The 24,295-nt window shown below is 45.2% G+C and overlaps 1 protein-coding gene across 1 annotated transcript in view; it reads right to left on the bottom strand.

Annotated features, from left to right (window-relative positions):
• Nucleotides 1-24,295, bottom strand: part of LOC113407343 (60 kDa SS-A/Ro ribonucleoprotein-like) — a 32,937-nt gene that overhangs the window by 5,083 nt on the left and 3,559 nt on the right. The window contains exons 2-5 of the mRNA XM_026655745.2: nucleotides 6,326-6,925; nucleotides 5,220-5,440; nucleotides 4,766-4,912; nucleotides 2,145-2,291 (exon numbers count right to left, since the gene is read on the bottom strand). Of these exons, the coding sequence (XP_026511530.1) occupies nucleotides 2,145-2,291; nucleotides 4,766-4,912; nucleotides 5,220-5,440; nucleotides 6,326-6,905 (1,095 nt within the window). The 5' untranslated portion in view covers nucleotides 6,906-6,925. The remainder of the gene's footprint in view (nucleotides 1-2,144; nucleotides 2,292-4,765; nucleotides 4,913-5,219; nucleotides 5,441-6,325; nucleotides 6,926-24,295) is intronic.

The following is a 24,295-nucleotide window of genomic DNA, read 5'->3' as shown; positions in this document are numbered from 1 at the left end:
ATACATTTAAAGTACTAAGTTCAATTATTGCAGAAAATATTAACTACAATTGCATTCTCTCTCTACAGCTGCAATTATCTGCCTTATTTTATTGTTTCTTCAAATTTTTAAAATACAATTATAGGCACTCTGTGCACTTATTTCGTAAATTAAAAATCACAACAAAATAGAAACAAATGAGGCTATGCACAAATATATCCACTTTAGTCCTCACATCCCTCAAAACAATATACTTAAAGAGAGAAAAAAAGGTTATGCGGCTGCTTGCACCTCTGTCCCCTTTCTGGTCTCCTCAGCTGTTTGGCCTCAAACCTTTACTTGACTCAGGGTGGAACTTTGCAATTCTCCCACTCTTAGACCTGGACCTGGACACAATTACCCTTCAAAAACCAGTGATATGCAGTGACCAACAACCTTCTTAAAAACAAAAGTATTTTTTATTTAGCAGTAGGAACAAAGCTTTAGAGAAAAATGATTTTAAAAAGAACAGTCTACACGCATGTCTATCTTAACTAAATTCCCACCATTTCACGATGGCGACCTATGTAAGCCTTCTCTAGACACCCCAGCAGGTTCCTGTGTCTGAGGCTAGTTTAAGTCTGGTTACTTGCTTAGGTCTCCTTTTTAAAACAGTCCTTTTTAAAACCTTCTAGAGTTCTTTGTTCTCCTGTGCCTGGAAAGTCTGAGCCATTCCTGTTAAAACCAGTTTCACAGGCTGGCCATAGGCCAGAGACAGAATAGTTTTAAGTCCAATAGTTTTGGCATTGTCCCTTACCAACTCTTAAGTGTTTGCTGATAAATGGCTATACTGAGCGATTCTTCTCCTTTTGACCTATATTGCAAACTACCCAATTGAGTTAAACCAATTTTGTCATACAGCAAACACTAACCCAACAACCAGGCCAATACAGAACGTAACTTATTACGGGGCACCCCCAGAAATTTCACAATGAGCTTTACAGTATGCCCAAAGTTTAACAAGTTTGGGCTCTGGCAAACCAGGGAGGAGGGTGAAGCAACTTAAAAAAAATTCAAATTACCACAGAAATTTTTTTCCCAGTAGCTCTCTCTCATTTATGTTGAGAGAACTCCAGATCCACTGCTTCTGCTAATCTCAACTGTGGCAGTATACCATGGCATGAATCACTCAGCTAATCAGGTACCCATACATTTAAGGCTTTATAGTTATAATCAACACTTTGAATTCCACCCAGAAGCTTACTGGAATCAGTGCAGATCACACAGCACTGGTCTAAAATGCTCCCGAAGTGTAACTCCACTTAATAAGCAGACTGCAGCATTCACACTACCTTCAGCCAGGGGCGGCTCTACCTTTACTGCCGCCCCAAGCACGGCAGGCAGGCTGCCTTTGGCGGCATGCCTGGAGGAGGTCCACAGTCCCGCGGATTCGGTGGCATGCCTGTGGGAGGTCCGCCGGTCCCGCGGCTTCGGGGTACCCGCCGCCAAATTGCCGCCGAATCCATGAGACCGGCGGACCTCCCGCAGGCATGCCGCCGAAGGCTGCCTGACTGCCGCCCTCGCAGGGACCGGCAGGGCGCCCCTCGTGGCTTGCTGCCCCAGGCACGCGCTTGGAGCGCTGGTGCCTGGAGCCGCCGCTGCCTTCAGCTTCCAAACAGTCCTAATGTGTACCCTGTGCACAGTGCACTGCAGCAGTCTAATCTTGAGAGTTAACAAAAGCATGGATAATTGTGTCACCAAGGTCCTCTCTCTCACAAAACATACATAAAATTGCACTCTTTTGATCAGGCACAGATGGAAAATCTCCACTAAGGGACCCAGGCGCATCCCAGGATCTAACAATACCATCATATTGTGCACCTGTTTTACAAACTGCAGTGACGCTCCCTCTGTGAGGGGCACGGGTATGAGGGTGCCCACCAACATAAACTCAATTTTCTCTGGATTGCTTTGCAGCCACCTAGCTCTCATCCATGCCCTAAGTTCATCAAGGCATTAGGCAAGTTGTTCCATTTCTCCAGCTAGGTCAGATGCAATGGAGATGTAGAGCTGTGTGTCATCAACCTACTGACTGAATTGCAGCCTATGTCTCTTCACTAACCCTCCTAGTGATCATATACTCCTTAATCAAAGAAGTGACAATATCAATCCCTGCAGCACCCTACATGAGTGCTTGGGACAGAGCTGAAGCTGCCCATAAACATCTTTTGAATTTGTTTTGAAAGAACAGAATCAAATAGCAGCAGCTCCACCCATCCAAACTTGTTCGCAAACAAGCCAACAAAAATCTCATGGTCAACTGAATGACAGATCTAAAAAAAAAAAAAAAAAAATCAACAGGCATACTTTTAGACCAATCTAGTATAAGATGAAAACATCAACAACAACAAAAACAAAAAAAACCATCTGCAGGGCGGCCAGAGCGGCAGAGCAAAAAAAACCTGTGCAGGGCGGCCAGAGTGCGGGTGCTGGGGGGCTCCCGGCACTGCAGACGTGCCCTGGGCAGCAGGGGGGAGATGGAGGGAGCCGGGGGAGAGAGACAGAAGGGGGGCGGCCAGGGCTTCCTTCAGCGGGGCGCTCGCCACTCGGGCCCTCCCGCCGCGCCGCCTTCTGGGAGGGCTCCGCGCTGCTCCGGTCAGTGGGCAGGGAAGGACGCGGGCTGCCCTGCCGGGCTTGCTACAGACCTGGCACCAGCTGGGGCAGATGGAGCGCGCAGCCCGCTCCCAGTAGGGCGCTCCCCTCCTCCGCACCGCCGCCCCCTACTGGGCGGCCAGAGCGGCGAACCAAAAAGAAAAAAGAAAAAAAACCCTGCTGGGTGGCCGAAGCGGCGAAGCAAAAAAAAATAATAAAAGGATTCGAGGGAATGCCACCCCAAGCACGAGCTTGCTCGGCTGGTGCCTGGAGCCGGTCCTGCTGGGAATCTTCTAGCTTGGAAGATTTGAGGGACAGAATACAACCCTGTTAAGCATTCTCCATCTTAATAACTGAGAGAGATTTCTTTTAAGTTGATCTACTGTAGCACTTAAATAGGTTTTCATCTCAGAGCTAAGTGAAAAAAAGAAATCCTTTTTCAAAATAGAAAAGTTGTCATTTTTATGTATTAAATATGAAAGTACGCTGCCAAATTCAGTTATTTGAAATTGACTTTTTTGGAAAAGTACTATGTTAGCCTATTGGAGTGGTCCCCAAACTTTTCAGGGTCATTCCCCTCCTTGTCCATGTCCATACCCATGCCTCCTGAAGCAACATTCAGGCTATGCGGACAGGGGTAAGGGGGCTGAGGCTGGGACCACAGCTGGGGGTAGGGTTGGGAGCAGAGCTGCGGCTGGGTTGCGGTACAGGCTGGCAGCTGGGTCTGCGGCTGGGTGTGGAGCTGTGGCTGAGGGCCAAGGCTGAGGATGGGAGCAGGGGCCATGGCTGGGGGCAGGGCCGGAGCAAAGCTGGGGCCAAAGCAGGGCTGGGTGGCGCTCCCTCCCTGCCCCCTGTGGGGGCTGGCCTGGGCCCCGATGTGCCTGCCTGAATGTTCCTCTGTGTCCCCCTAGGGGTTACGCCCCACAGTTTGGGGACCAACCAGTCTACTGTCTCTTACGTATTTTAGCCACTGTTTTTTTATTTTGCTTTACTAATTTATTTTTTCCCTCATTTTGTTCTCCTTTAGTGGTGTTTATGTAGCTTGCTTGTGCCAGCAGGAAAATGTGAAGGTCCAACAGATCTAAACATGTACACACCTTCTCCCCTCTTTCGTAATAGCTACTCCTCTCTTTTGGTCACTCCTTTCCCTGCCAGTTCTGATGCTATAAGCTTTTTGGAGGGATCTAGGAAAGAGGAGACCCTTTCTTCTGACAGGCTTCTGCTCTTCTGTGGGCCTCTTGGAGAGGATCCTGGAAAATGAAGATTCCTTGACTGCAGTCTTCTCTGCATCATCCCCAGTCCATGGAAGGCCCAGGGAAGGAGCCACATCCTGAAGTCCAAGTGTCTCATCCATCACTGTCGCAAGGACCAACCCACTTTCTTCCTTCATTTTCTCACCAAGTGCCTCAAAAGGCTCTGATAGTAAGGGGTGGGGGGAAGAGTGTCTCTCCCCCACTTATCATGCTTTGTCTTCCTGTCTTGGCTCTATGCACTTCTCCTCCACTTGCTTTCCTAGTTTCCTCAGGGATCCTTAGGAGTGAGGAGATACCCTCACAACCTCACTTCTGCTCCTTCTCCTTATGCAGGGGCCTGAAAATGGAACGTATACCAGGCTGCTCTTCCACTCCATTCCCAGGCTTCTGCTAGACTTTTCCATTAACAATATTAAAATTTCAGAAATTCATAAATTTAAAGTATTTCTAATTATGTATTTCAAACTCTGAAATAGCAACTGCTGCACTTTTACCCCACTATTGGAGTAGCTTCAGAAGACCACGTACAATTGATTACTAAAGCAGTACATAAGAATGCTTAAGTTATAACATTAATGCATGAGACCAGCAAATGAAATTCTCCATGGCTCCAACTCAGAAAAACACGTAAGCATGTACTTAACTTTAAGTATTTGACTAAGTGCTTTCCTGAATCCAGGTTCATAAGCAAAGTGAAGTCAACTGCAGATTAGTAAAAAATAACAACTTTCACATAAAAAGGTTATCTTTGATTAGCAATTATTATATGTAATTGGATCTATGTCAAAAAATACCTAAACATTTCCCATCAATACATACACTTCTGAAGTTTTTAAGAAATGCAATTTAGGAAGACAATCATACCAGAAGTAAAAGCACTGAGTAGTGAAAACAGTTCTTACCTTTTTTAACAGTTTCTCATTTCTCAGTCTTTCACACACTATTGCTACTTCTGGGCTTGCTGGTTCAAGTACTGAATTTGCAGTCATCTTTCCTAGATTCCTCAACATTGCTGTAATGGGCATCTCCTGCAACAATGCCTTCCACACCTGTTACAGTAGTATACAGAAGAGAGGTGGAGGGGGGGAGACAACATTTTAATTTGATGAGAGACTCTGTCTGGTGTATACACAAAACATCAAGCAAAATATGTAATGTATTTTAAAATGTCAGAATTATACAGAGGGCTTCATCATGTTAAATTAACTTATTTTTTTTTAAAAAGCTTTAAGAGTTCCATTTGGATAAAAATATATTTTCAGCAATCCAAAATTGTCAAGATAAACAAGACAACAAAATTTAAAAGGGCACTAGTTATTTGATACAAGATGTTAATATTTACATACACATACCCACCTCTTTAGATTTCAAATGGTTTGTCTGGAGATGCTCCCTAACTAACCTATACTCTTCTATCAAATGAATAACTTCCAATTCATCTTTCGTACGTTTCACTTTCTCCACAGCCTCCAGATATTTTAACAATTTTTCAGTCTCAGAAGAAAATTCCTTGTCTTTATATGCCTCTTGGACTTCCTTCCACCCCTTGGTGATATACTTAGTAACTACAGCAAGTCCTATTGAAAGACAAAAATATTTTCCATTCAGGATTATGACCCAGATATCAGAGAGTTTAGTAAGTCTGGCAAGAGAGTTGGTTAGAAGGATGCTTTTAACTATGGTTTCATACCCAAAACTGCTAGCCAGCTATCAATAGAGTGGGTCTAAGTTAGAACACTACAGTCAAATACATTAGGATGCACAATTCAGAATACTTTCCAAGATTTATTTTATTTACTGTATCATCTCCCTTTGGAAGGATGAAACTTAATACAAGTCGTCTTCTTTACAATGTTTTGTCCCCTACCTTACGCCACAGCAAGCACAGTGTTGTGAAAAATAAGGGGATAAAACTAGTCAGAACATACAATGAAAAGATGACTGTCAATCTGCTATGTATAAATATTTCAGTTACCCCAACACACTACAAAGCATTAAAGCATTTTGAAGTAATCTGCATTTTTTAACATATAAAAATAAATTATATCTGAGGAGAAACATAAAACTGTGACCTAAGGTCAAAAATAATGAGGAAACAACAGATCTGGTTGAATAATGAAAAAATAAATGTATACGCCAAATGATGGGGGAAAAAAAATCAACTAAATGATTTGTAAGAATTATTCAGCCATCTCTTGACAGCAGTCACAAAAAATAATGAAAGACCACATTTATTCTTAAAGAGTCAAGATAAACAGACCATATTTTCTAGCTATCAGCTTCTGTATTATTTCTAAAGTTTAACCTGAAGGATACACGGATGCTGAGAGACCACTATTCCATCAAGACCTTTAGACTTCTAGGACAGACATAGGCTAGAAATGAAAGGCTTAATGTAGTATCTGATATAGCATATTTTCTTAACTAATCCAGTCGTAAGGTCAATAAAACATTACTGTTACCTTCACTGGCAGGTTTTAGGTGGGACAACCTGAGTAGATCTTTATGAGACCAACCATTTCTTTGTTTATATTTTGTAACTGCTAAAGCAACCGCCAGGCCATTCTTTCCATTGTACCAGTCTGCAACAGCTTTTCTCAGGGCACGGCCCCACATGCCACACTTCATGCCTTCCTTCAGATCCTTTTTAAACTGGATGAAAGTAAACAGATGAGTTGGTATGCGGCAGACTTCAGAAACAGCCTTAAATGCTGCTTGTTTTGTTTTTGCATCAGAGCACTGTGAACAAATTGCAAGAGCAAAAAGCATGGGCTCCTGTTTTGCTGCCCTGCCTTCCTGGCTGAATGTCTTTATTTCCTGTACCACATCACAACCTTTACCATCTTCAATCAGTCTTATTAAAACTTCAGCATTTTCAAAGCCCAGTTTCTGCTCCTTGATGTAGTATGTACCACCTTCTGAACCAAAACATAAGAAACGGTGGAGTCGATTTATATCGGTGACCTGCCATACATATCCACCTTCAGAGTTCGGCACCTGCTTGTCATTCAAGGGCTGCATTTGATTTGCGTCTTCATCCATTGCTTAGAGTTTCAGGAAGCCTGTTAAAAAAGAGAGTACAACTTTACTACAAATAAACGTTGAACTATGTTGGATTTTTTGGCTCGTAACATTTCCTCCTCTTACATCTGTAGCCAAATGAGTACATCATATCTGTAATGCCTGCTCCCCTTGCCTCTTCTAGATTTATATTAAACATACTCCAGAACAGCAATAACATAGTCCAGTAAATGCGTAAGTTACTAAATAGCATCTTCAAAGAATATATTTAAAAATTGGGTTTATGCCCTTTTTGGCTTTGTTATAATATATAAATAAGTTGTGAAAAGGGTTTGCTTTAAGCAGGGATATCAAGTTTGGTTTTAATTTCCCCTGAATTTTCTTGTGGTCTCAAAGCATTTTTATTGTTAGCTCTAACAGCTTAATTGAAGGGGTAGAGGTACTCAATATTTAAATACATCCTTTATCCAAAATGTTAGTCACTGAAGTTAAGTAAGTGTTGATAAAAAAAAAAAAAAAAAGTCATCAGCAGTCGAACTAAAAATCCTTTTCTGAGTGATATCTAGTTCTCCAGGCAGGTAAGTCTTCCAGGGCAGTTAGGTCCTGAATTTCTGTGGGACAGATTGTACCTAAGACTAGCAAAATGATACTAAACTTTATGAAGGGGAATTTTTTAAATTCAAGCTAATTAAGAAGAGCCTTAATCCCAAAGATGAAAACGTAAATTCCTTAGAACCAGCATACAGGCTAGTTAAAGGTGACCTGCCAAGGGAAGGACAGTGTTTGTGCTCTGTCTGATGTTATAAAAATTATTATAAAGATTTTTTTTTTTTAAATTAAAATTTATCAGATCTTGTCCCTCCCATTTTTTGCTGGAGGGCTGGATGACAACACTGCATTTGATAAAGGTAAGAGACCTGAGCAACTCAGAATGCAAGAGAATCCTAGACTTAAAAACAAAAACAAAAAAAACTTTGTATTTTGTTTGTTTTGGTTATCATCTATTTAAATGAAACACCTGACAAATAATGAAGAAAAATGCCATCGTTAATAAAGATTCAAACACACTTGTCCTTTCAAATGAGAACTGAGAAAGCTCACAAGCAAAGAGAGAAAGAGAAACAAAATACATCCCAAGCCTTTCAGGTCTTGTTTACACACTGCTAGACAGAGAACTAACATAATATCATCTGTAGGCATACCATATTTTATTCCTATCCAAAATAAGACACAAGGCCACAAAATTTATATGGTTAAAAGGTAAAAAGTTATTTTTTGAGAAGTAAAAATCCAGTTGTAGTGTAACCAAAAGAAAGAATCATACATCATAACAAATGAAACATAAGCTGGAAATTAGAAGGCCTAAGAGGAAATTTGAAGATATAGACCTTGCATGTTTTTATGTTTTGGGCTACTAAGTATCAGAAAGAACAATCCTTTGAGTGTCAGATGATCTTCTAGATTACTAGGGAGTAAAAGGAGCAACAGAAAAGAATAAGTACATTAGCTTCTTTGCAAAGTACTTTGCTGCATCAATTTTAAGTACAGAAGATCACAGACCTATTCTTTTAGGAGTAAAAAAGATGAGGCACTGTCACATCCTGATCATGACTAGCTCACACATTTTTACAGGTGTTAAACTGTATTACTGTTTAAAAGCATTTTAATTAAAAACATAATCAACATTTTTATTTATTAATTCTATTCCTACTTTGGATACAGACATCTCACAGATTGAAGAGAGTCAGTATTCTACCCCCTACATGTGATGAGATATACACACCCTATCCAGGAATTACAAGGGAAAGAATTAAACATTAGTTGTCTCATTGTATCCCTACTCGGCTAGATTTTTTTTTTTTTTTGAAGCAGTGAGGTGCCAGCAACTGGATTCAGAATGCTAATTTTATTCATCTTTTATTTTCAAATAAAATTTCCAAGAAGTATTTCTCACTGTGAGTTTTCAAAGGGTATGTCTACACTATGAGAGTAGTTCGATTTCACGTAAATCGAATATGTGGAATCGATATTGCAAAGTCGAACGTGTGTGTCCACACTAAGAACAGTAATTCGACTTTGTGAGTCCACACTAACGGGGAAAGTGTCGACATTGGAAGCGGTGCACTGTGGGCAGCTATCCCACAGTTCCTGCTGCCCGTTGGAATTCTGGGTCGAGCCGCCAATGCCTTCTGGGTAAAAAAATGTGTCGAGGGTGCTTTTGGATAACTGTCGTCATCCGTCCGTCACTACCGCCCTCCCTCCCTCCCTGAAAGCGCCGGCGGGAAATCAGTTCGCGCACTTTTCTGGTCAGTGACAGCGCAGACGCCACAGCACTGCGAGCATGGATCCCGCTGCAACCATCGCTGCAGTTGTGTCCGTTGTCAACGCCTCGCAGCTTATCATCCACCTTTCCCAGAGGCAGATGCAGATAAATCAGGCGAGGAGGCTACGGCACCGCGGTGAGGGCCTGAAGTCTGAGAGTAGCACAGGCCTGTCAGAAAGCACAGGACCCAGCGCCGAGGACATCACGGTGACAATGGGTCATGTGGATGTTGTGGAACGGCGATTCTGGGCCCGGGAAACAAGCACGGACTGGTGGGACTGCATAGTGCTGCAGGTCTGGGATGAATCCCAGTGGCTGCGAAACTTTCGCATGCGGAATGGGACTTTCCTGGAACTTTGTGAGTTCCTGTCCCCTGCCCTGAAGCGCAATGACACCCGGATGCGAGCAGCCCTGACTGTCCAGAAGCGAGTGGCCATAGGCCTCTGGAAGCTTGCAACGCCGGACAGCTACCGGTCAGTCGCGAACCACTTTGGCGTGGGCAAATCTACCGTGGGGGTTGTTGTCATGCAAGTAGCCAACGCAATCGTTGAGCTACTGCTCTCAAAGGTAGTGACCCTGGGAAACGCGCAGGTCATCATAGATGGCTTCGCCGCGATGGGATTCCCAAACTGCGGAGGGGCTATAGATGGAACTCACATCCCTATCCTGGGACCGGACCACCAGGCCAGCCAGTACATTAACAGAAAGGGCTACTTTTCAATGTTGCTGCAAGCACTGGTGGACCATCGGGGACGTTTTACAAACATCAACGTCGGATGGCCGGGCAAGGTTCATGACGCTCACGTTTTCAGGAACTCTGGTCTGTTTAGACAGCTGCAGGAAGGTATTTACTTCCCGGACCACAAAATAACTCTTGGGGATGTGGAGATGCCTACAGTGATCCTCGGGGACCCAGCCTACCCGCTAATGCCCTGGCTCATGAAGCCCTATACTGGCGCCCTGGACACTGAAAAAGAACTCTTCAACTACCGGCTGAGCAAGTGCAGAATGGTGGTGGAGTATGCTTTTGGCCGTCTCAAGGGGAGATGGAGAAGCTTACTGACTCGCTGTGATCTCAGCGAAACCAATATCCCCATTGTTATAGCAGCTTGCTGTGTGCTCCACAATCTCTGTGAGAGCAAGGGGGAGACTTTTATGGCGGGGTGGGAGGTTGAGGCAAATAGCCTGGCTTCTGATTATGCCCAGCCAGACAGCCGGGTGATTAGAAGAGCCCAGTGGGACGTGCTGTGCATCCGGGAGGCTCTGAAAGCTAGGTTCCAGAGTGAGCAGGGTAACCTGTGACTTTTAAGTTTGTGTACAGAGAAGCTGAACCTGCCCCCCTTTCTTTACCCACTAAATGTTCAGTATCCTCTCCAGTTACATACCCCGTTCCCCCCCTTCCAACACACCTTTAAAAATAAAATGACTTCTATTTTGTTAATGGACACCGTTTTCTTTATTACTGTTTTCGCGGGAATGTTTTAAACCTGGGACGCAGACTGTGGTGGGGAGCGGGTGTACTGTACTGATGCAAATGACGCTTCTAAACTCCAGGAATGACAGGCTCCGCAGTGGTGGACTGGTTGTTTCAACGGAGCCTGCCAGCCCTCCTGATCGGGACTGCGTGTATGTGGGGGCTATGTGACTTTGTGGCAGGGGGAGGAGGGTTACAGATCCCCTGCTGCGTGGCTCTGTGATCCAGGATAAGGACCGCTGCATAAGATCTGTAACTGCCCTCCCCCGCCACAAAGTGACAGAGCAACCCCCCCCCCCCCCCCCAGATCAATAAGTACCTCTCCCAGACTGACCAGGGTAACTAGTCACTGCACTGTGTATGTGCCCTGCTGCTGGACCTGCCCCCGCCGGTGTACCCTGGTAAAGGTGACTGTCCTGTCCAATTACCAACCCCCTTCCCCCCCTTCAGACAGACTCTCCTCCAAAAGAACATGATGGAAACAGTAATTAACAGAAACGTACATTTTATTAGCAGCTACACATGAAACTGGGGGGGGGGGTGAAACTTGGACGGGGGCTTGCGTGAGGCGGGAAGGAAAGGACTTGTCAAATTTTGGGGAATGAGAGCCTTCTAGTAGTAGAGCAGTCTGCAGGGGTGGAGTGAGAGTTTTCACGGACTCTGCCGCCCCTCCTTCTTTGGACTTTGGGTGAGGGGGGTATGGGACTTGGTGGCGGGGGAGGGCGGTTACTGATAGACTGCAGCGGGGCTCTGTCCTCCTGCCTCCGTTCCTGCAGAACATCCAAAAGGCGCCGGAGCGTGTCCATTTGCTCCCTCATTAGTCCAAGCAGCGTTTGAGTCGCCTGCTGGTCTTCCTGCCGCCACCTCTCCTCACATTCCATGTGTGTCCGGTGCATTTGGGACAAGTTCTCCCTCCACTGGGTCTGCTGTGCTGCCTGGGCTCAGGAGCAGCCCATTAGTTCCGAGAACATGTCCTCCCGCGTCCTCTTCTTCCTCCGCCTAATCTGCGCTAGCCTCTGGGAGTGTGATGCCAGGCTGTGTTGGGAGACAGTCGCAGATGTGGCTGTGGGAATGGGAAAAAGGGAGTGAATTCCTCAGAAAGATAAATTTCGTTGTGAACAAAGAACATAGTCTTTCTCTGTGAACAAGACCATGCACTGTACTTATCACATGCGCACTCAGGACAAGGTCGAATTTTCGGCCCTCGCATTCAGTGCCTGGGGTCTTGCACTGCCGATTTGAGAAGCGGGGCAGGACACTGGAATTTGTGTAGCAGGCAGACATGATAAGCCGTAGACTTGTTGCTGCTTAAAAGTTTGATAGTAGCACTGGCCTCCTTTCACATTGAAAGCAATGCTAGTCCCTGCTGCCAGCAATCCGGCAAGCATCAACTCTGCCCCTGTCCCACCCCCTCGCGGCTGTCCCAGGGAAAGATCCCTGTATGCCGCCCCTCTGCTGCCTCCACCGCGTGGCTGTAAACCGGCTGTTACAGTTCTGTAAAGGAACGGGCAAGCAGTCCCAATACTAACATTCCCCTACCTAATTCAAAGCAGGTCACCATGAGCGACATCACCCTGATGAGGATCTCAGACAGAGATAAAGAAAGAATGCTTCGGGAAAGCCTGCAAAGACCAGGGCCATATGCCGCCATGCTCTGCAGGGCAATGATCCCGGAGTACCTGATGGTCTCCTGGCGCGGAAACGTTTCATACCACGGAGGACCCAATAAGGCCGCTCTCCCCAGGAACCTGATGCAAAGGCTTTCCAATTACCTCCAGGAGAGCTTCGTCGAGATGTCCCAGGAGGATTTCTGCTCTATCCCCGGACATGTAGACCGCATTTTACTGTAGCTGCACTGGCAGGGACTAAACAGTAGAGCGGCTTGGGCAGAACAATCATGCGAAACCGGACATTTTTAGATGTTTTTAATAGTTGCACTGCCAGGGACTGAAACGTTAAGCGCCTAGGGCAAACTAGTCATGAGAAACCCATTGTTGGTATTGTTAAAATTCCTGTTCTGTTAAAAATAAATGTTTAGAGGTTTAAAACACTTACTGGCTGATCCTTCCCCAGATTCTGTGTCTGGGTTAACGGCTGGGGACGGTTGGTAGGGGATCTCTGTGAGGGTGATGAAGAGATCCTGGCTGTCGGGGAAATCAGCGTTGCAAGCGCTGTCGACTGCCTCGTCCTCCTCATCTCCTTCCTCATCTTCCCCGTCCGCTAACATGTCAGAGGAACCGGCAGTGGACAATATCCCATCCTCAGAGTCCACGGTCAGTGGTGGGGTAGTGGTGGCGGCCGCACCTAGGATGGAATGCAGTGCCTCGTGGAAACGGGATGTCTGGGGCTGGGCTCCGGAGCGTCTGTTTGCCTCTTTGGTCTTCTGGTAGCCTTGTCTCAGCTCCTTGATTTTCACGCGGCACTGCGTTGCATCCCGGCTGTATCCTCTCTCTGCCACGGCTTTAGAGATCTTCTCATAGATCTTTGCATTCCATCTTTTGGAGCACAGCTCGGAAAGCACGGACTCATCACCCCACACAGCGATGAGATCCAAGACTTCCCGATCAGTCCATGCTGGGGCCCTCTTTCTAGTCTGAGATTGCACGGCCATCTCTGCTGGAGAGCTCTGCATCGTTGCCAGTGCTGCTGAGCTCGCCACGATGTCCAAACAGGAAATGAGATTCAAACTGCCCAGACAGGAAAAGGAATTCAAATTTTCCCGGGGCTTTTCCTGTGTGGCTGGTCAGAGCATCCGAGCTCGGACTGCTGTCCAGAGCATCAACAGAGCGGTGCACTGTGGGATAGCTCCCGGAGCTATTAGCATCGATTTCCATCCACACCTAGCCTAATTCGATATGGCCATGTCGAATTTAGCGCTACTCCCCTCGTTGGGGAGGAGTACAGAAGTCGAATTTAAGAGACCTCTATGTCGAACTAAATAGCATCGTGGTGTGGACGGGTGCAGGGTTTATTCGATGTAACGGCGCTAAATTCGACATAAACGCCTAGTGTAGACCAGGCCAAAGCAAGTATGTGCAACTTTCTTTTAAAGGTCAACAGCTCTCCGTTCAAAAACTGCTTGCAGCCAAACTCTAATTTTAAAACACACACTGACTTCTGAGACACGCCAGATACCCTGAAAATAACAAGCGTTAGCTAAAAGGGGTGCATCTAAGGTATATATGCAACAAAAAGTGTTTTGATATCTGAAACACATGATATTCCAACATGTATGAAGTCATATGCTTTGCCAAATTGCAGCTATAGTTACATCATACTTTCAAAATACTGAGCTAAATTAATCTTTAAAGTCAAGTGTTACACAAGAGATTAATTTAGTCAATTAACTAACTACAAAGATTTTCTTCCATATGTAGAAAAATGTTGGTATAGAACACTAACCTGAACATCTCAGTAATAATACAAGTGGGATGTGCAACTGATTGTGACTCTCAGGAATCAGAATTCTGTGTGTGAAATCTATGGAGTGATTTTACCCTGTAAGTACCTGCACTTCTGTAATTCTGTACTGTGACAGGATGGACCCCTTGGGAAGCCACCTTATGTGCTGAGATACCACTGAGTCTACCTGTTCTGCAGCATAGGCCCCCTTGAACTTGTCTTGCTGAGCCAGGCTATTAAAGCCTTCTCTAACACACACAAAGACAGGGCCACACCCAGCTGCAGTTCAGCTCTGGGAAGACTCGGTTTAACGGACTTGCTCCAGCACTCAGATGTCCACCTCCCTTGGAGTGCAGACCTATAGCTATATTATGAAATTCGCCCCGTCCCTCAATGTGGAGAGAGGTGTGCACGCTTCTTGCCCCTCCCAGTTAGAAATTACAGAAACTGTGTTTAATAATAAACAAAACAAATGTTATTAACTATAAAAAGCAGATTTTAAGTGGTAACAGGGGTAACCAACCCAACAAAGCAGATTACTAAGCAAATGAAATCAAACACGCAAACTAAGCTAGTTTCACCAAATAAATTGGTTATAAATAGTATTTTTCACCCTAGATATTGTTGCAGGCAGGTTGCAAAGTTTCTGTGGTTCAGAGTTCCAGTTATATTCCTTTTCAGACTGCACCCCCGTCTCAGGCTGGACTCCACACACCCCCCACCTTCCCTTCAGGTGGCCTTTGCAGATTTTCTTCTTGGGCAGGTTTCAGAGGGGTAGCCCTGTTAGTCTGTATCAGCAAAGACAACGAGGAGTCCTTGTGGCACCTTGGAGACTAACAAATTTATTTAGGCATAAGCTTTTGTGGGCTAAAACCCACTTCATTTTTCACTCCATGCATCTGATGAAGTGGGTTTTAGCCCACGAAAGCTTATGCCCAAATAAATTTGTTAGTCTCTAAGGTGCCACAAGGACTCCTCCTTGTTTCTTCTTGGGCAGATAGCCATGGAGAGGAGGAGTCCTGTTTGCCTTCTTCCTGATGCTTAAACAGGATTTACATAAGGCAGGAATGCTTTGTTTCCCAACTTTGAACCCCCTTCCCTTCAGTGGAAAGTTACAAGACACCCCAGGTAATGTTTTAGTATCAGGTGACAAGACTACCTGACCCTGTAATATCACAGCATTCATGAGTCAGTGGCAGTATGGAGTGTCCACAGGAAGGCCAAGCTTTTCACAGTCCATTGTCCTCGCTGATGGGCCATCCGCTCTGTCTGGCTTTTCCATTGTTGTACCTGAAGTGTTAGCAGTGGGCGTCACCCAGAGTAGCATAGTTGAAATACAGATACATAGTCAATATTCCTTACTTCAGATACAGAAATGATACAAGCATACAAATTGGATAATCGCATTCACTAAATCATAACCTTTCCAATGATATCTCACAAGGCCCATCTTGCATAAAGTATGCCTCAGTTATGTCATATTCATAGCATAAGCATATTTTCATAAGGAATATGGACATATGTGGCCCTCCCAGTGTGTGTATTAGAGGAGGCTTTAATAGCCTGGTTCAGCAAGACAGGTTTGTGATGGGTTGGATCACAGAAACCCCTTTGGGACTGCCACCTGATGTGCTGAGACTACCTCTGAGCCCATTTTCCCTGGCAGCTTGGGACCCTGCCTGGTTGTGCTAGACACACTAGCCTGCTACAAACACAGACCCGGGTCTGAACCACATCCCCCCCAAGCTGCAGGCTTAACTGAAAACAGCTTAAGAAGTGTTCCTGTCTCTAACACTCAGCTCCCAATGGGATCCAAATAAATCCATTTTACCCTGTATAAAGCTTACAAAGGGTAAACTCATAAATTGTTCGCCCTCTATAACACTGATAGAGAGGTATGCACAGCTGTCCTCCCCAGGTATTAATGCATACTCTGGGTTAATTAATAAGTAAAAAATGATTTTATTAAATACAAAAAGTAGGATTTCAGTGGTTCCAAGTAATAACAGACAGAACAAAGTGAATTACTGAGCAAAATAAAATAAAATATGCAACTCTAAGCCTAATACAGTAAGAAAGCTGAATACAGATAAAATCTCACCCTCAGAGATGTTTCAATACGCTTCTTTTACAGACTGGACACCTTCCTAGTCCGGGCCTAATCCTTTCCCCTGGTACAGTCCTTGTTCCAGCTCAGGTGATAGCTAGGGGATTTCTCATGACTGCAGCCCCCTTTGTTCTGTTCCACCCCCTTATATATCTTTTGCACAAGGCGGGAATCCTTTGTCCCTCTCTGGGTTCCCACCCCTCCTTCTAAATGGAAAAGCACCGGGTTAAAGATGGATTCCAGTTCAGGTGACATGATCACATGGCACTGTAAGACTTCATTACCCACTTGCCAGCACACAGGAAGACTTACAAGTAAACAGTCAGTTGTCCTGGTTAATGGAGGCCATCAAAATTCCAAGCTACCATTAATGGCCCATGCTTTGCATAATTACAATAGGACCTCAAAGTTATATTTCATATTTCTAGTTTCAGATACAAAAATGATACATTCATACAAATAGGATGAACACACTCAGTAGATTATAAGCTTTGTAATGATACCTTACAAGAGACCTTTTGCATGAAGCATATTCCAGTTACATTATATTCACTCTCATTAGCATATTTTCATAAATCATATAGAGTGCAACGTCACAAGGTTAAAGGGGGCCTATGCTGCAGAACAGGTAGACTCTGGTATCTCAGCACATCAGGTGGCTTCCCAAGGGGTCCAACCCCTCACAACTATCACTGTCCAATTAGGCTGAGGGGAAAAAAATTCTTGTCACGTGTCCATGGACTGCTAAGATTTAAATTTTAATTGTCTGAGAAGAAAACATGGTCATCCAAATGTTCAGGCTATGGTCGCATTCTCTCAAATTAAGGGGAAATATTGTTACCACTGTGATTATCTAGAGGCATTTCTACTATGTTCTGCTTTTTCTTGTTTCAACTACTAGGCCAACTTCTTCTTTTAGTTCTCTTGTTTTCAGTGCATCTATTTCTCCTGGTCTTAAATGTTCAGTTTTGTTTTCACTTTAATATAAATTAAATGTCACAGCCCCCAACAGTTTGAGACCACAAATCAGAATAGACTATTTAATCATTTATTTTAAATTCATTCCAATAGCTTAACAATATTATGGATAATGCCCATCTAGTCTGAAATGAAGATCTGGATTCTAGAGAATAGAATTACTGTAGTCTAAATCTCCACTAAAACAGCTTGCTGTTGCTAGTGAATACACTCTGCCTTCGTATTCACAAATGTGATTTATTCTACTCAAACCTTCATTTCAACAGAGAACTGCCTGGTGGTAATGGAAACTATCTATCCCTGAGCCATTCACTTGCACCTGCATCAAGTCCTTGGAGTCGGTGCTCTGCTGCATATACTTGCATGACTTGTTTTAATTAAATTTACAGTGGAAAACGTACATTCCATTACAACAGTGCTGTCCGACAAAAGCAATATATCTACCAAGAGCCATATATCCTGAAAGAAAAATAGCCTGGTGCTAAAAAGAGTTGTCATATGTAGTGTTCTGTGTCTGCCGCGGAAGTCACAGATTCTGTGACTTCCTGTGACCTCTGTGACTTCTGCAGCGACCAGTGTGGCTGACTCCAGGGTCACCCAAGCAGCTGACCCCGGAGGCAGCTGCCCAGGCAGCCCCGGGGACAGTCACACCAGCCGCTGCTAGAGCAGCTCTGCAGCCAGCCGCTTGGGCGGTCTCGCAGCCAGTGTCACCGGGTGCTGCTCTGGCGGCCCCGGGGACCACCCAAGCAGTTGCTGATACGGCTGGACCCAGGGCTCCCCCCTCCCGGCGGCGGGGACCCCCAGGGCTCCCCCTCCCAGCGGGGGCCAGAGCAGCAGCAGGCCCTCTGGGGTTCCTCCACCACAGCGGGTCCCGTCTCCCCTCCCCCCCATTCAATTTTGAGTATTTTTAGTAAAAGTCATGGACAGGCCATGGAGCCATGATTATTTGTTTTTTGCCCGTGACCTGTCCATGACTTTTATTAAATATACTCATGATTAAATCGTAGCCTTAATCATATGCAGTGTCATTGTTATATTTTTATAGTAATAAGGTGTAATTTTAGAAGTACAACTGATGTAGGGCTCTCTCCCTCCCTCCTTTTTACTCAATATCTCTATAAAGTGGTCTAGCACAGTGGTTCTCAATCAGTGGTCTGAGGTCCCCTGGGGGGCTGCAAGCAGGTTTCAAGGGGTCTGCCAAAATAAACCAGAGAGCAGGGCCAGTGTTAGACTCATTGGAGCCCAAAGCAGAAAGCTGAATCCTGAGCCCTTCCTCCCCAGGCTGAAGCCAAAGCCCAAGCAACTTAGCTTCACGGGACCCCCTGTGGTGTGAGGCCCTGGGTAATTGCTCTGCTTGCTACCCTCTAATGCCAGCACTGGCTTTTAATCTACTGAAAAACAGTTGTTGTTGCACAGGTGGGCCGTGGAATTTTTATAGCATGTTGGGGGGCCCTTAGTAGGAAAAAGGTTGAAAATCCCGGTCTAGCAGATTGCTAATTCGTGCACTGCAATAATGGATATTTTTTTTTTTTTAATCACTAGGCCACTATGGAGTCAAAGCATTGAAACCACATGTGTGTCAGTTACTATAGGCTGATGAATCTGATATCTGTATGTTTAATGTCAGCTTCAAGCTTACAGATTTGATTTTTCTGCAGCTTTGGCTCTGAAGACCCAGACCTATTGACTTCTTAAGAACGCCCTTAACTTGGGCAAGGTCAGCCCTGACTCAGTTTCTACAATATATTTCAAATAGGAATCAGCCAAATATTTTTTTTTATTGCCTTCACAGCTGTGGCTTGACTAGCAACCCAGTGGATACCTCGGAAATAGTTCACAGTTACCTCAACAGCTTGAAGTTGATGTAATCTTTTGGGCCTTAAATACAAAGGAAAAAGGTGGTTCAAAATAAATTCACACTTTTTAAGATAAGGATAATCTTTGAGATCAAGACTACCAATCTCAAGGTAGCCACTCATGTACTGCACAACATGAGAAACATCTATAAACTTCATCTTAGAGTATGTGCAACGTGACTCAGGTGGCACGTGATGAGGATTCATCAGTGAATTTGGTCCGCTGATTGGATCATCAGCTGCCCTGGCCAGGCACTGACAGGGAGTGTGACATGAATACTGATCCATCACATCAGTTGAAAAGTTCATATTCACTGCTGTATCATATAAACCTGAGTCGATCATTTCTGACTTGAGCTCTTCTCTGTTGATCTCCCAACTCCTAAATCTGAATTCTCCCATGTGATATCTTCGGTCCTCCCAGATTCCAAGACTACTATGTTAGCAATGTTTTCTACTTAGCACCGATGTGATATATACCTTCTACTATCCAACGTTCAGCAGTACCAAACTCCGAACTTCAAATTAACTTGCTCTATTATGATCTGAAGTTCCTCTCTTTAGCAGCATAAGCAGCAGCAACAACAAAAGGGCAATAATCATTCTACTGGTTATTGTCAAGCTGTACAAATAATGTTACCCAGTAATATACTGGATTATTTTATTTAAAAAAAAAAAAATAGGCATGTGTGTGTGTCTAAAGTTCAGAATGGAAAAAAATTCTCTTTTTATGTGACTACAAACTTCCATGGTTTTATGACACAGACAGTAGGTTTGTTTTTTCCTGAATGCAGAAAACTTGCAGAATTTGAGAAATACTTTAGAGCCAAAATTCTTGTGGGACTTGTTCCCTACATCCTCGCTATTTTGCGCACTTTTTTTCTCCTTTATATATTTGATTATTTAAAAAAATAAAATATAAAATGGCTGGTCATAATTTAACCTGAGGACCTAGGGAAAAAAGCATACATCTTTGAATGCTGAAAATACTGACGTGAACACAAATTTTACCTGCTACCTGAACTGTTCCCTAAGAATGAGTATGCTCAATATACTCCTGGGGGAATTCTGCACCAATCCACACATGCAGAATTTATGTCCCCTGAAGGATTTCCCCCTCCCTTGCTCCCTCCCCTCCCAGAAAATACATTCTGTTGGAGAGCTGCTGCAATTACACCTTTTCGACAGACTGGGGTGGGGGCACAAGAGCTAGTCCAGTGACAACATTGAACCAGGGGCTGAATGGAAGTTGGGATGCAGGGCCACATGGGGACAGGGGAATAAGGGTGGCTGAGTGGGGGTGCAGGGACACATGGGACGGGGGGAAGAGGGTGCCTGAGTGGGGAGGGAGGGACAAATGTGGACAAGGGGGTGCAAGAACACATGGGGGTGGACGGGGGGTTGCAAGGGACACATAGGGAGAAGGGTAGATGTGCCTTACTGAATGGGAGAGACTAGGAGTCAGCCAGGGTCTGCATGAGGGATGCTCCTTAACAATCCCTCCCCACCCCAAAAAAACCTGTTCCATACTTTCCCCACCCATACCCAAGAACCCTCCAAATTCATACCCAGGCTCCTTCCCAACAGTTACTTCCCTCTCCCTCAGCTCCTCCATTACTCCAACTTCTCCAACCCTTTGCACTGCTTCTGAAGGGTGCAGGAAATACATTTCTGTATTGTAGTTTAAATAATTATTACTCAAAGTTCTGTATTAATATGACTAGTAAGGAATCTACTTGTCAAAAAACATTTCCTGAATCTTTTTTGTTGCCTGCATTGTTACAGACATGCTTGCTGACAGGTATTTTGAAATAAATTGTCAAAATAATTGAAACAGGCATTAATACATTGTGTTATTTGACAAATGAAATATGCAGAATTTTAAAATACCATGTGGAGAATTTTTAAGTTTTTGGCACATAATTCCCCCAGGAACATCAATAACACCTTTCCCATTCAATTTATCTATTCCAAAACAATTAGATGCTAATAGAGCAGTGACTCTGTGGTCAAATTTAATAATATATGCTCAGCAACCGCTTGCACATAACCCTGGCCATCCAAATATCAATACAAAATAGATTGTCCATTATTTTTCATTTAAAAAATAAAAGTAAGTATCATAATCATGAATTTCCTCTTGGACAGCCAAAGATAACTGCAAGTGTCCATTTAATATTTAATTTTAAAGGACTTTACCTCTCTCTTTACTACTAGCACTGCATTTGAATCCAAGTCTTGGTGCAAGACTTAAAGCAATGACATTCTGGCTCGAGTCAAGAATTCTACCACCTGAGTTACTCTGAGACCAACAATAGGGTTACCATATTTCCACAATCAAAAAAGAGGACACTGGGGGGAGGGGGGAGGAGAAGCCCCGCCCTAGCCCCGCCCCATCCACTCCCTCCCACTTCCCACCCTCTGACTGTCCCCCTCAGAACTCCCAACCCCCCTGCTTCTTGTCCCCTGACTGCCCCCTGCTGAGAACCCCCGCACCCTAACTGCCCCGATAGGACCCTACCTGTCCCCTGACTGCCCCGACCCTTATCCACTCACATGGGTGGCAGGGTTGTAGAAATTTTGGTGGTGCCCAGAACCCCCCGCCCCCACCTGCCTAAGGCTCTGGGAGGGGGGTTGAGTGGGGGGAGGAGGTCTGGGGTACAGGTCCTGGGCTGGGGATTAGGGTGCAGGAGGGGTGCAGGCTCTGGGATAGAGTTTGGGTGCTGGGTGCAGGCTCCGGGCTGGGGCAGGGGGTGGGTGTGCAGGAAGGGGTGAGGAGTGCAGGCTCTGGGATGGAGTTTGGGGGTGGGAGGCGGTGCAAAGGGAGGGGGTGCAGGCTTTGGGAGGGAGTTTGAGGGCAGGAGGGGGTGTGTGGGAAGGGAGGAGGGAGTTTGGGGATAGGAGGGGATGCAGGAGTGAGGGCTGTGGGTCTGAGGATGAGGGGTTCATGATGCAGGAGGGGGCTCAGGGATGGAGCAGAGAATTAGGGTGTGGGGGATGAGGGCTCAGGCTGGGGATGAGGGGTTCATGATGCAGGAGGAGGCTCAGGGCTGGGGCAAAGGATTAGGGTGCGGGGGGATGAGGGCTGGGGCTGAGGGGTTTGGGGCGTTGGAGAGGCTCTGGGCTAGGGTGGAAGGGCAGGGTAAGGGCAGCCTGTCTTCCCATTAGTGGATGGGGGACGCTAGGACCCGGGGGCAGCAGACAGCAGTTGCTGCTGCCTCTGGCAGTACAAGCAGGCAAGGGAGAGGCGGGGGGGGGCACGGAGGGTGGAGACGCACAGAGGGGGGATGGCAGGTGGAGGCCGGGGACCCATCCAACACTCCCCCGCTCCCTGACTGCCCCCCCCAGACTCCCCTTACCATTCTGGCTCCACGTGCAGGCAAAACATGCTGCCCGGTGAGTCGGTTTGTGTGTTACACAGGGCTGCAGACAGAGGGAGGGGGTAGCAGGGGAGGGCTCTGGCTGCTGGAGGCCAATGGGAGCGGCTCAATCGGCCCAGCCGCCCAATCAGCAGCCACACTCTGCATGGAAGGGAGGGAGGGAGGCGAGAGAGAAAAAAACCCCGGACATTTTAACCTTGTTACCAATTCCTCCCGGACAGCTATTTAGAGATGCAAAAGCCGGACATGTCCGGGGAAATATGGACGGATGGTAACCCTAACCAACAACATCAATGCAAGTCCTACTATGTTGGGATAGCTACCTTGTAACAAAAAAACCCGACATTTACTGAGCCAAATAATACTCACAGGTACTCATCTTGGCTACCAAGTGATTATTAGTATGACTTGTAGGCTCAAGAATGTATGGTTCCTGCTAACAGCAGAAAGATTAGGACTAGATGCTGATGACACAAATTGAAAATATAAAGTTAAAACTTGATTTCAATTAAAATATTGATTCAAATTTTTAAAAACTAATTTAAATATATTTTAAAATCATGATTTACACTGATCACATTACATTTTAATGATTTTTGCAATGTTATTGGTACATATTGTTATTTTTAGTCTTTTGTGTTTTTTTTAAAACATGTACATGAACCTTCCTTATTTACAGAGCAGAATTTTATCCCCTGTGAAGACTTACAGGAATATAACAGTACCCTTCATACACAAAGTTCCTAAAGAAATTTATAAATCTCATTTTCAAACTACATACAATTTCATCCACCTATGAAATACAGCTCTTTCTGGGATGGAAGCCAGTAGCTATTAAACAGTACATGGAGACACTACACAGCAGCTTAAGACACAAAGTGAAGAACAATACCCTATCCAACTGTAATTTAGGAAAGAAACATTTATTCTCTTAAATTTTTGTTTATTGGTATATAATTTCAATTACAGAATAAAAGCATTACAAAACATAAAACTCCAGTATACTTTCTATTCCTGATCATTGCACGGGCACCTATCATCACGTAACGTAAAAGCACACTAAAGAATTTTTAGTGCACTGTAGTATTGTAATGTCTATATGTGGGTCATGGCTGTGCAACAAGCTACTGTGTTGTAGTCAGACCCTGTCTTGCCCTGCAGTAGTGTCCTGTGTAGTCAAATCCTTACAGCTGTATGCTTGGTTATTTTTAAATTCTACAATTAAAAAAATTAGAATGTATGTCCTGACCATCACCCATATAAGTTAATATTTCTAAAAAACTACCATGTGATTTTTGAAGAACCCAAATGATCAGCTGTAAGCCTCATTAGAAATACAGCCCCCTTCCAACAAAGAACTGTGCTCCCTAATGCCATAGGGGAGGAGTTCAGCATTGACTGAGAGTTACTCCTGGAGGAATTCTGCAGGACTGCATGCCTGCAGAAAACACTCCCTCCCTCCCCCCAGATAGATTTCCTGTTTCTCTATGGAAAACGGCAGGGAAGCAAAGGGAAGCTGTGCTGGGGGGAGGGAGGGACCATGGGTGCAGTTTTTTTGGGGGGGGGCTTCCCCCCTCCAGAGGCGGGACATGGGGGTGCACATGGGGTTACATGCCTCGCCTCCCCACCCCCCATTCTGCAAGCACAGAGCTGCCCAACAGAAGGAGGCTGTCTGTGTCTCTGCTCTACTGACTCTGCAGCTCAACGTTGCCTCCTGGGTCCTAGTGTTAGTCATGCTCCCCTTCTGTGTGCTGGGAGCCTTCCTGTTTTCTATTCTATGCAACAGTGAGTGGGGCTGGGTAAGGGGGGTGGGGTGGGAAAAATGAGGAGGGGGGAGAAGAGGCAGTGAGGCAGGAAGAGGGGTGGAATAGGGCAGGGGGAGGGGAATGTG

The sequence above is a fragment of the Terrapene carolina genome, unplaced genomic scaffold (genome assembly GCF_002925995.2).
Source record: "Terrapene carolina triunguis isolate 2854851 unplaced genomic scaffold, T_m_triunguis-2.0 Scaffold211, whole genome shotgun sequence".
In the NCBI taxonomy this organism is placed as follows: Eukaryota; Metazoa; Chordata; order Testudines; family Emydidae; genus Terrapene; species Terrapene triunguis.
The sequence above is the reverse complement of the archived record's forward strand: the minus strand, read 5'-3'. Positions and strand labels throughout refer to the sequence as shown.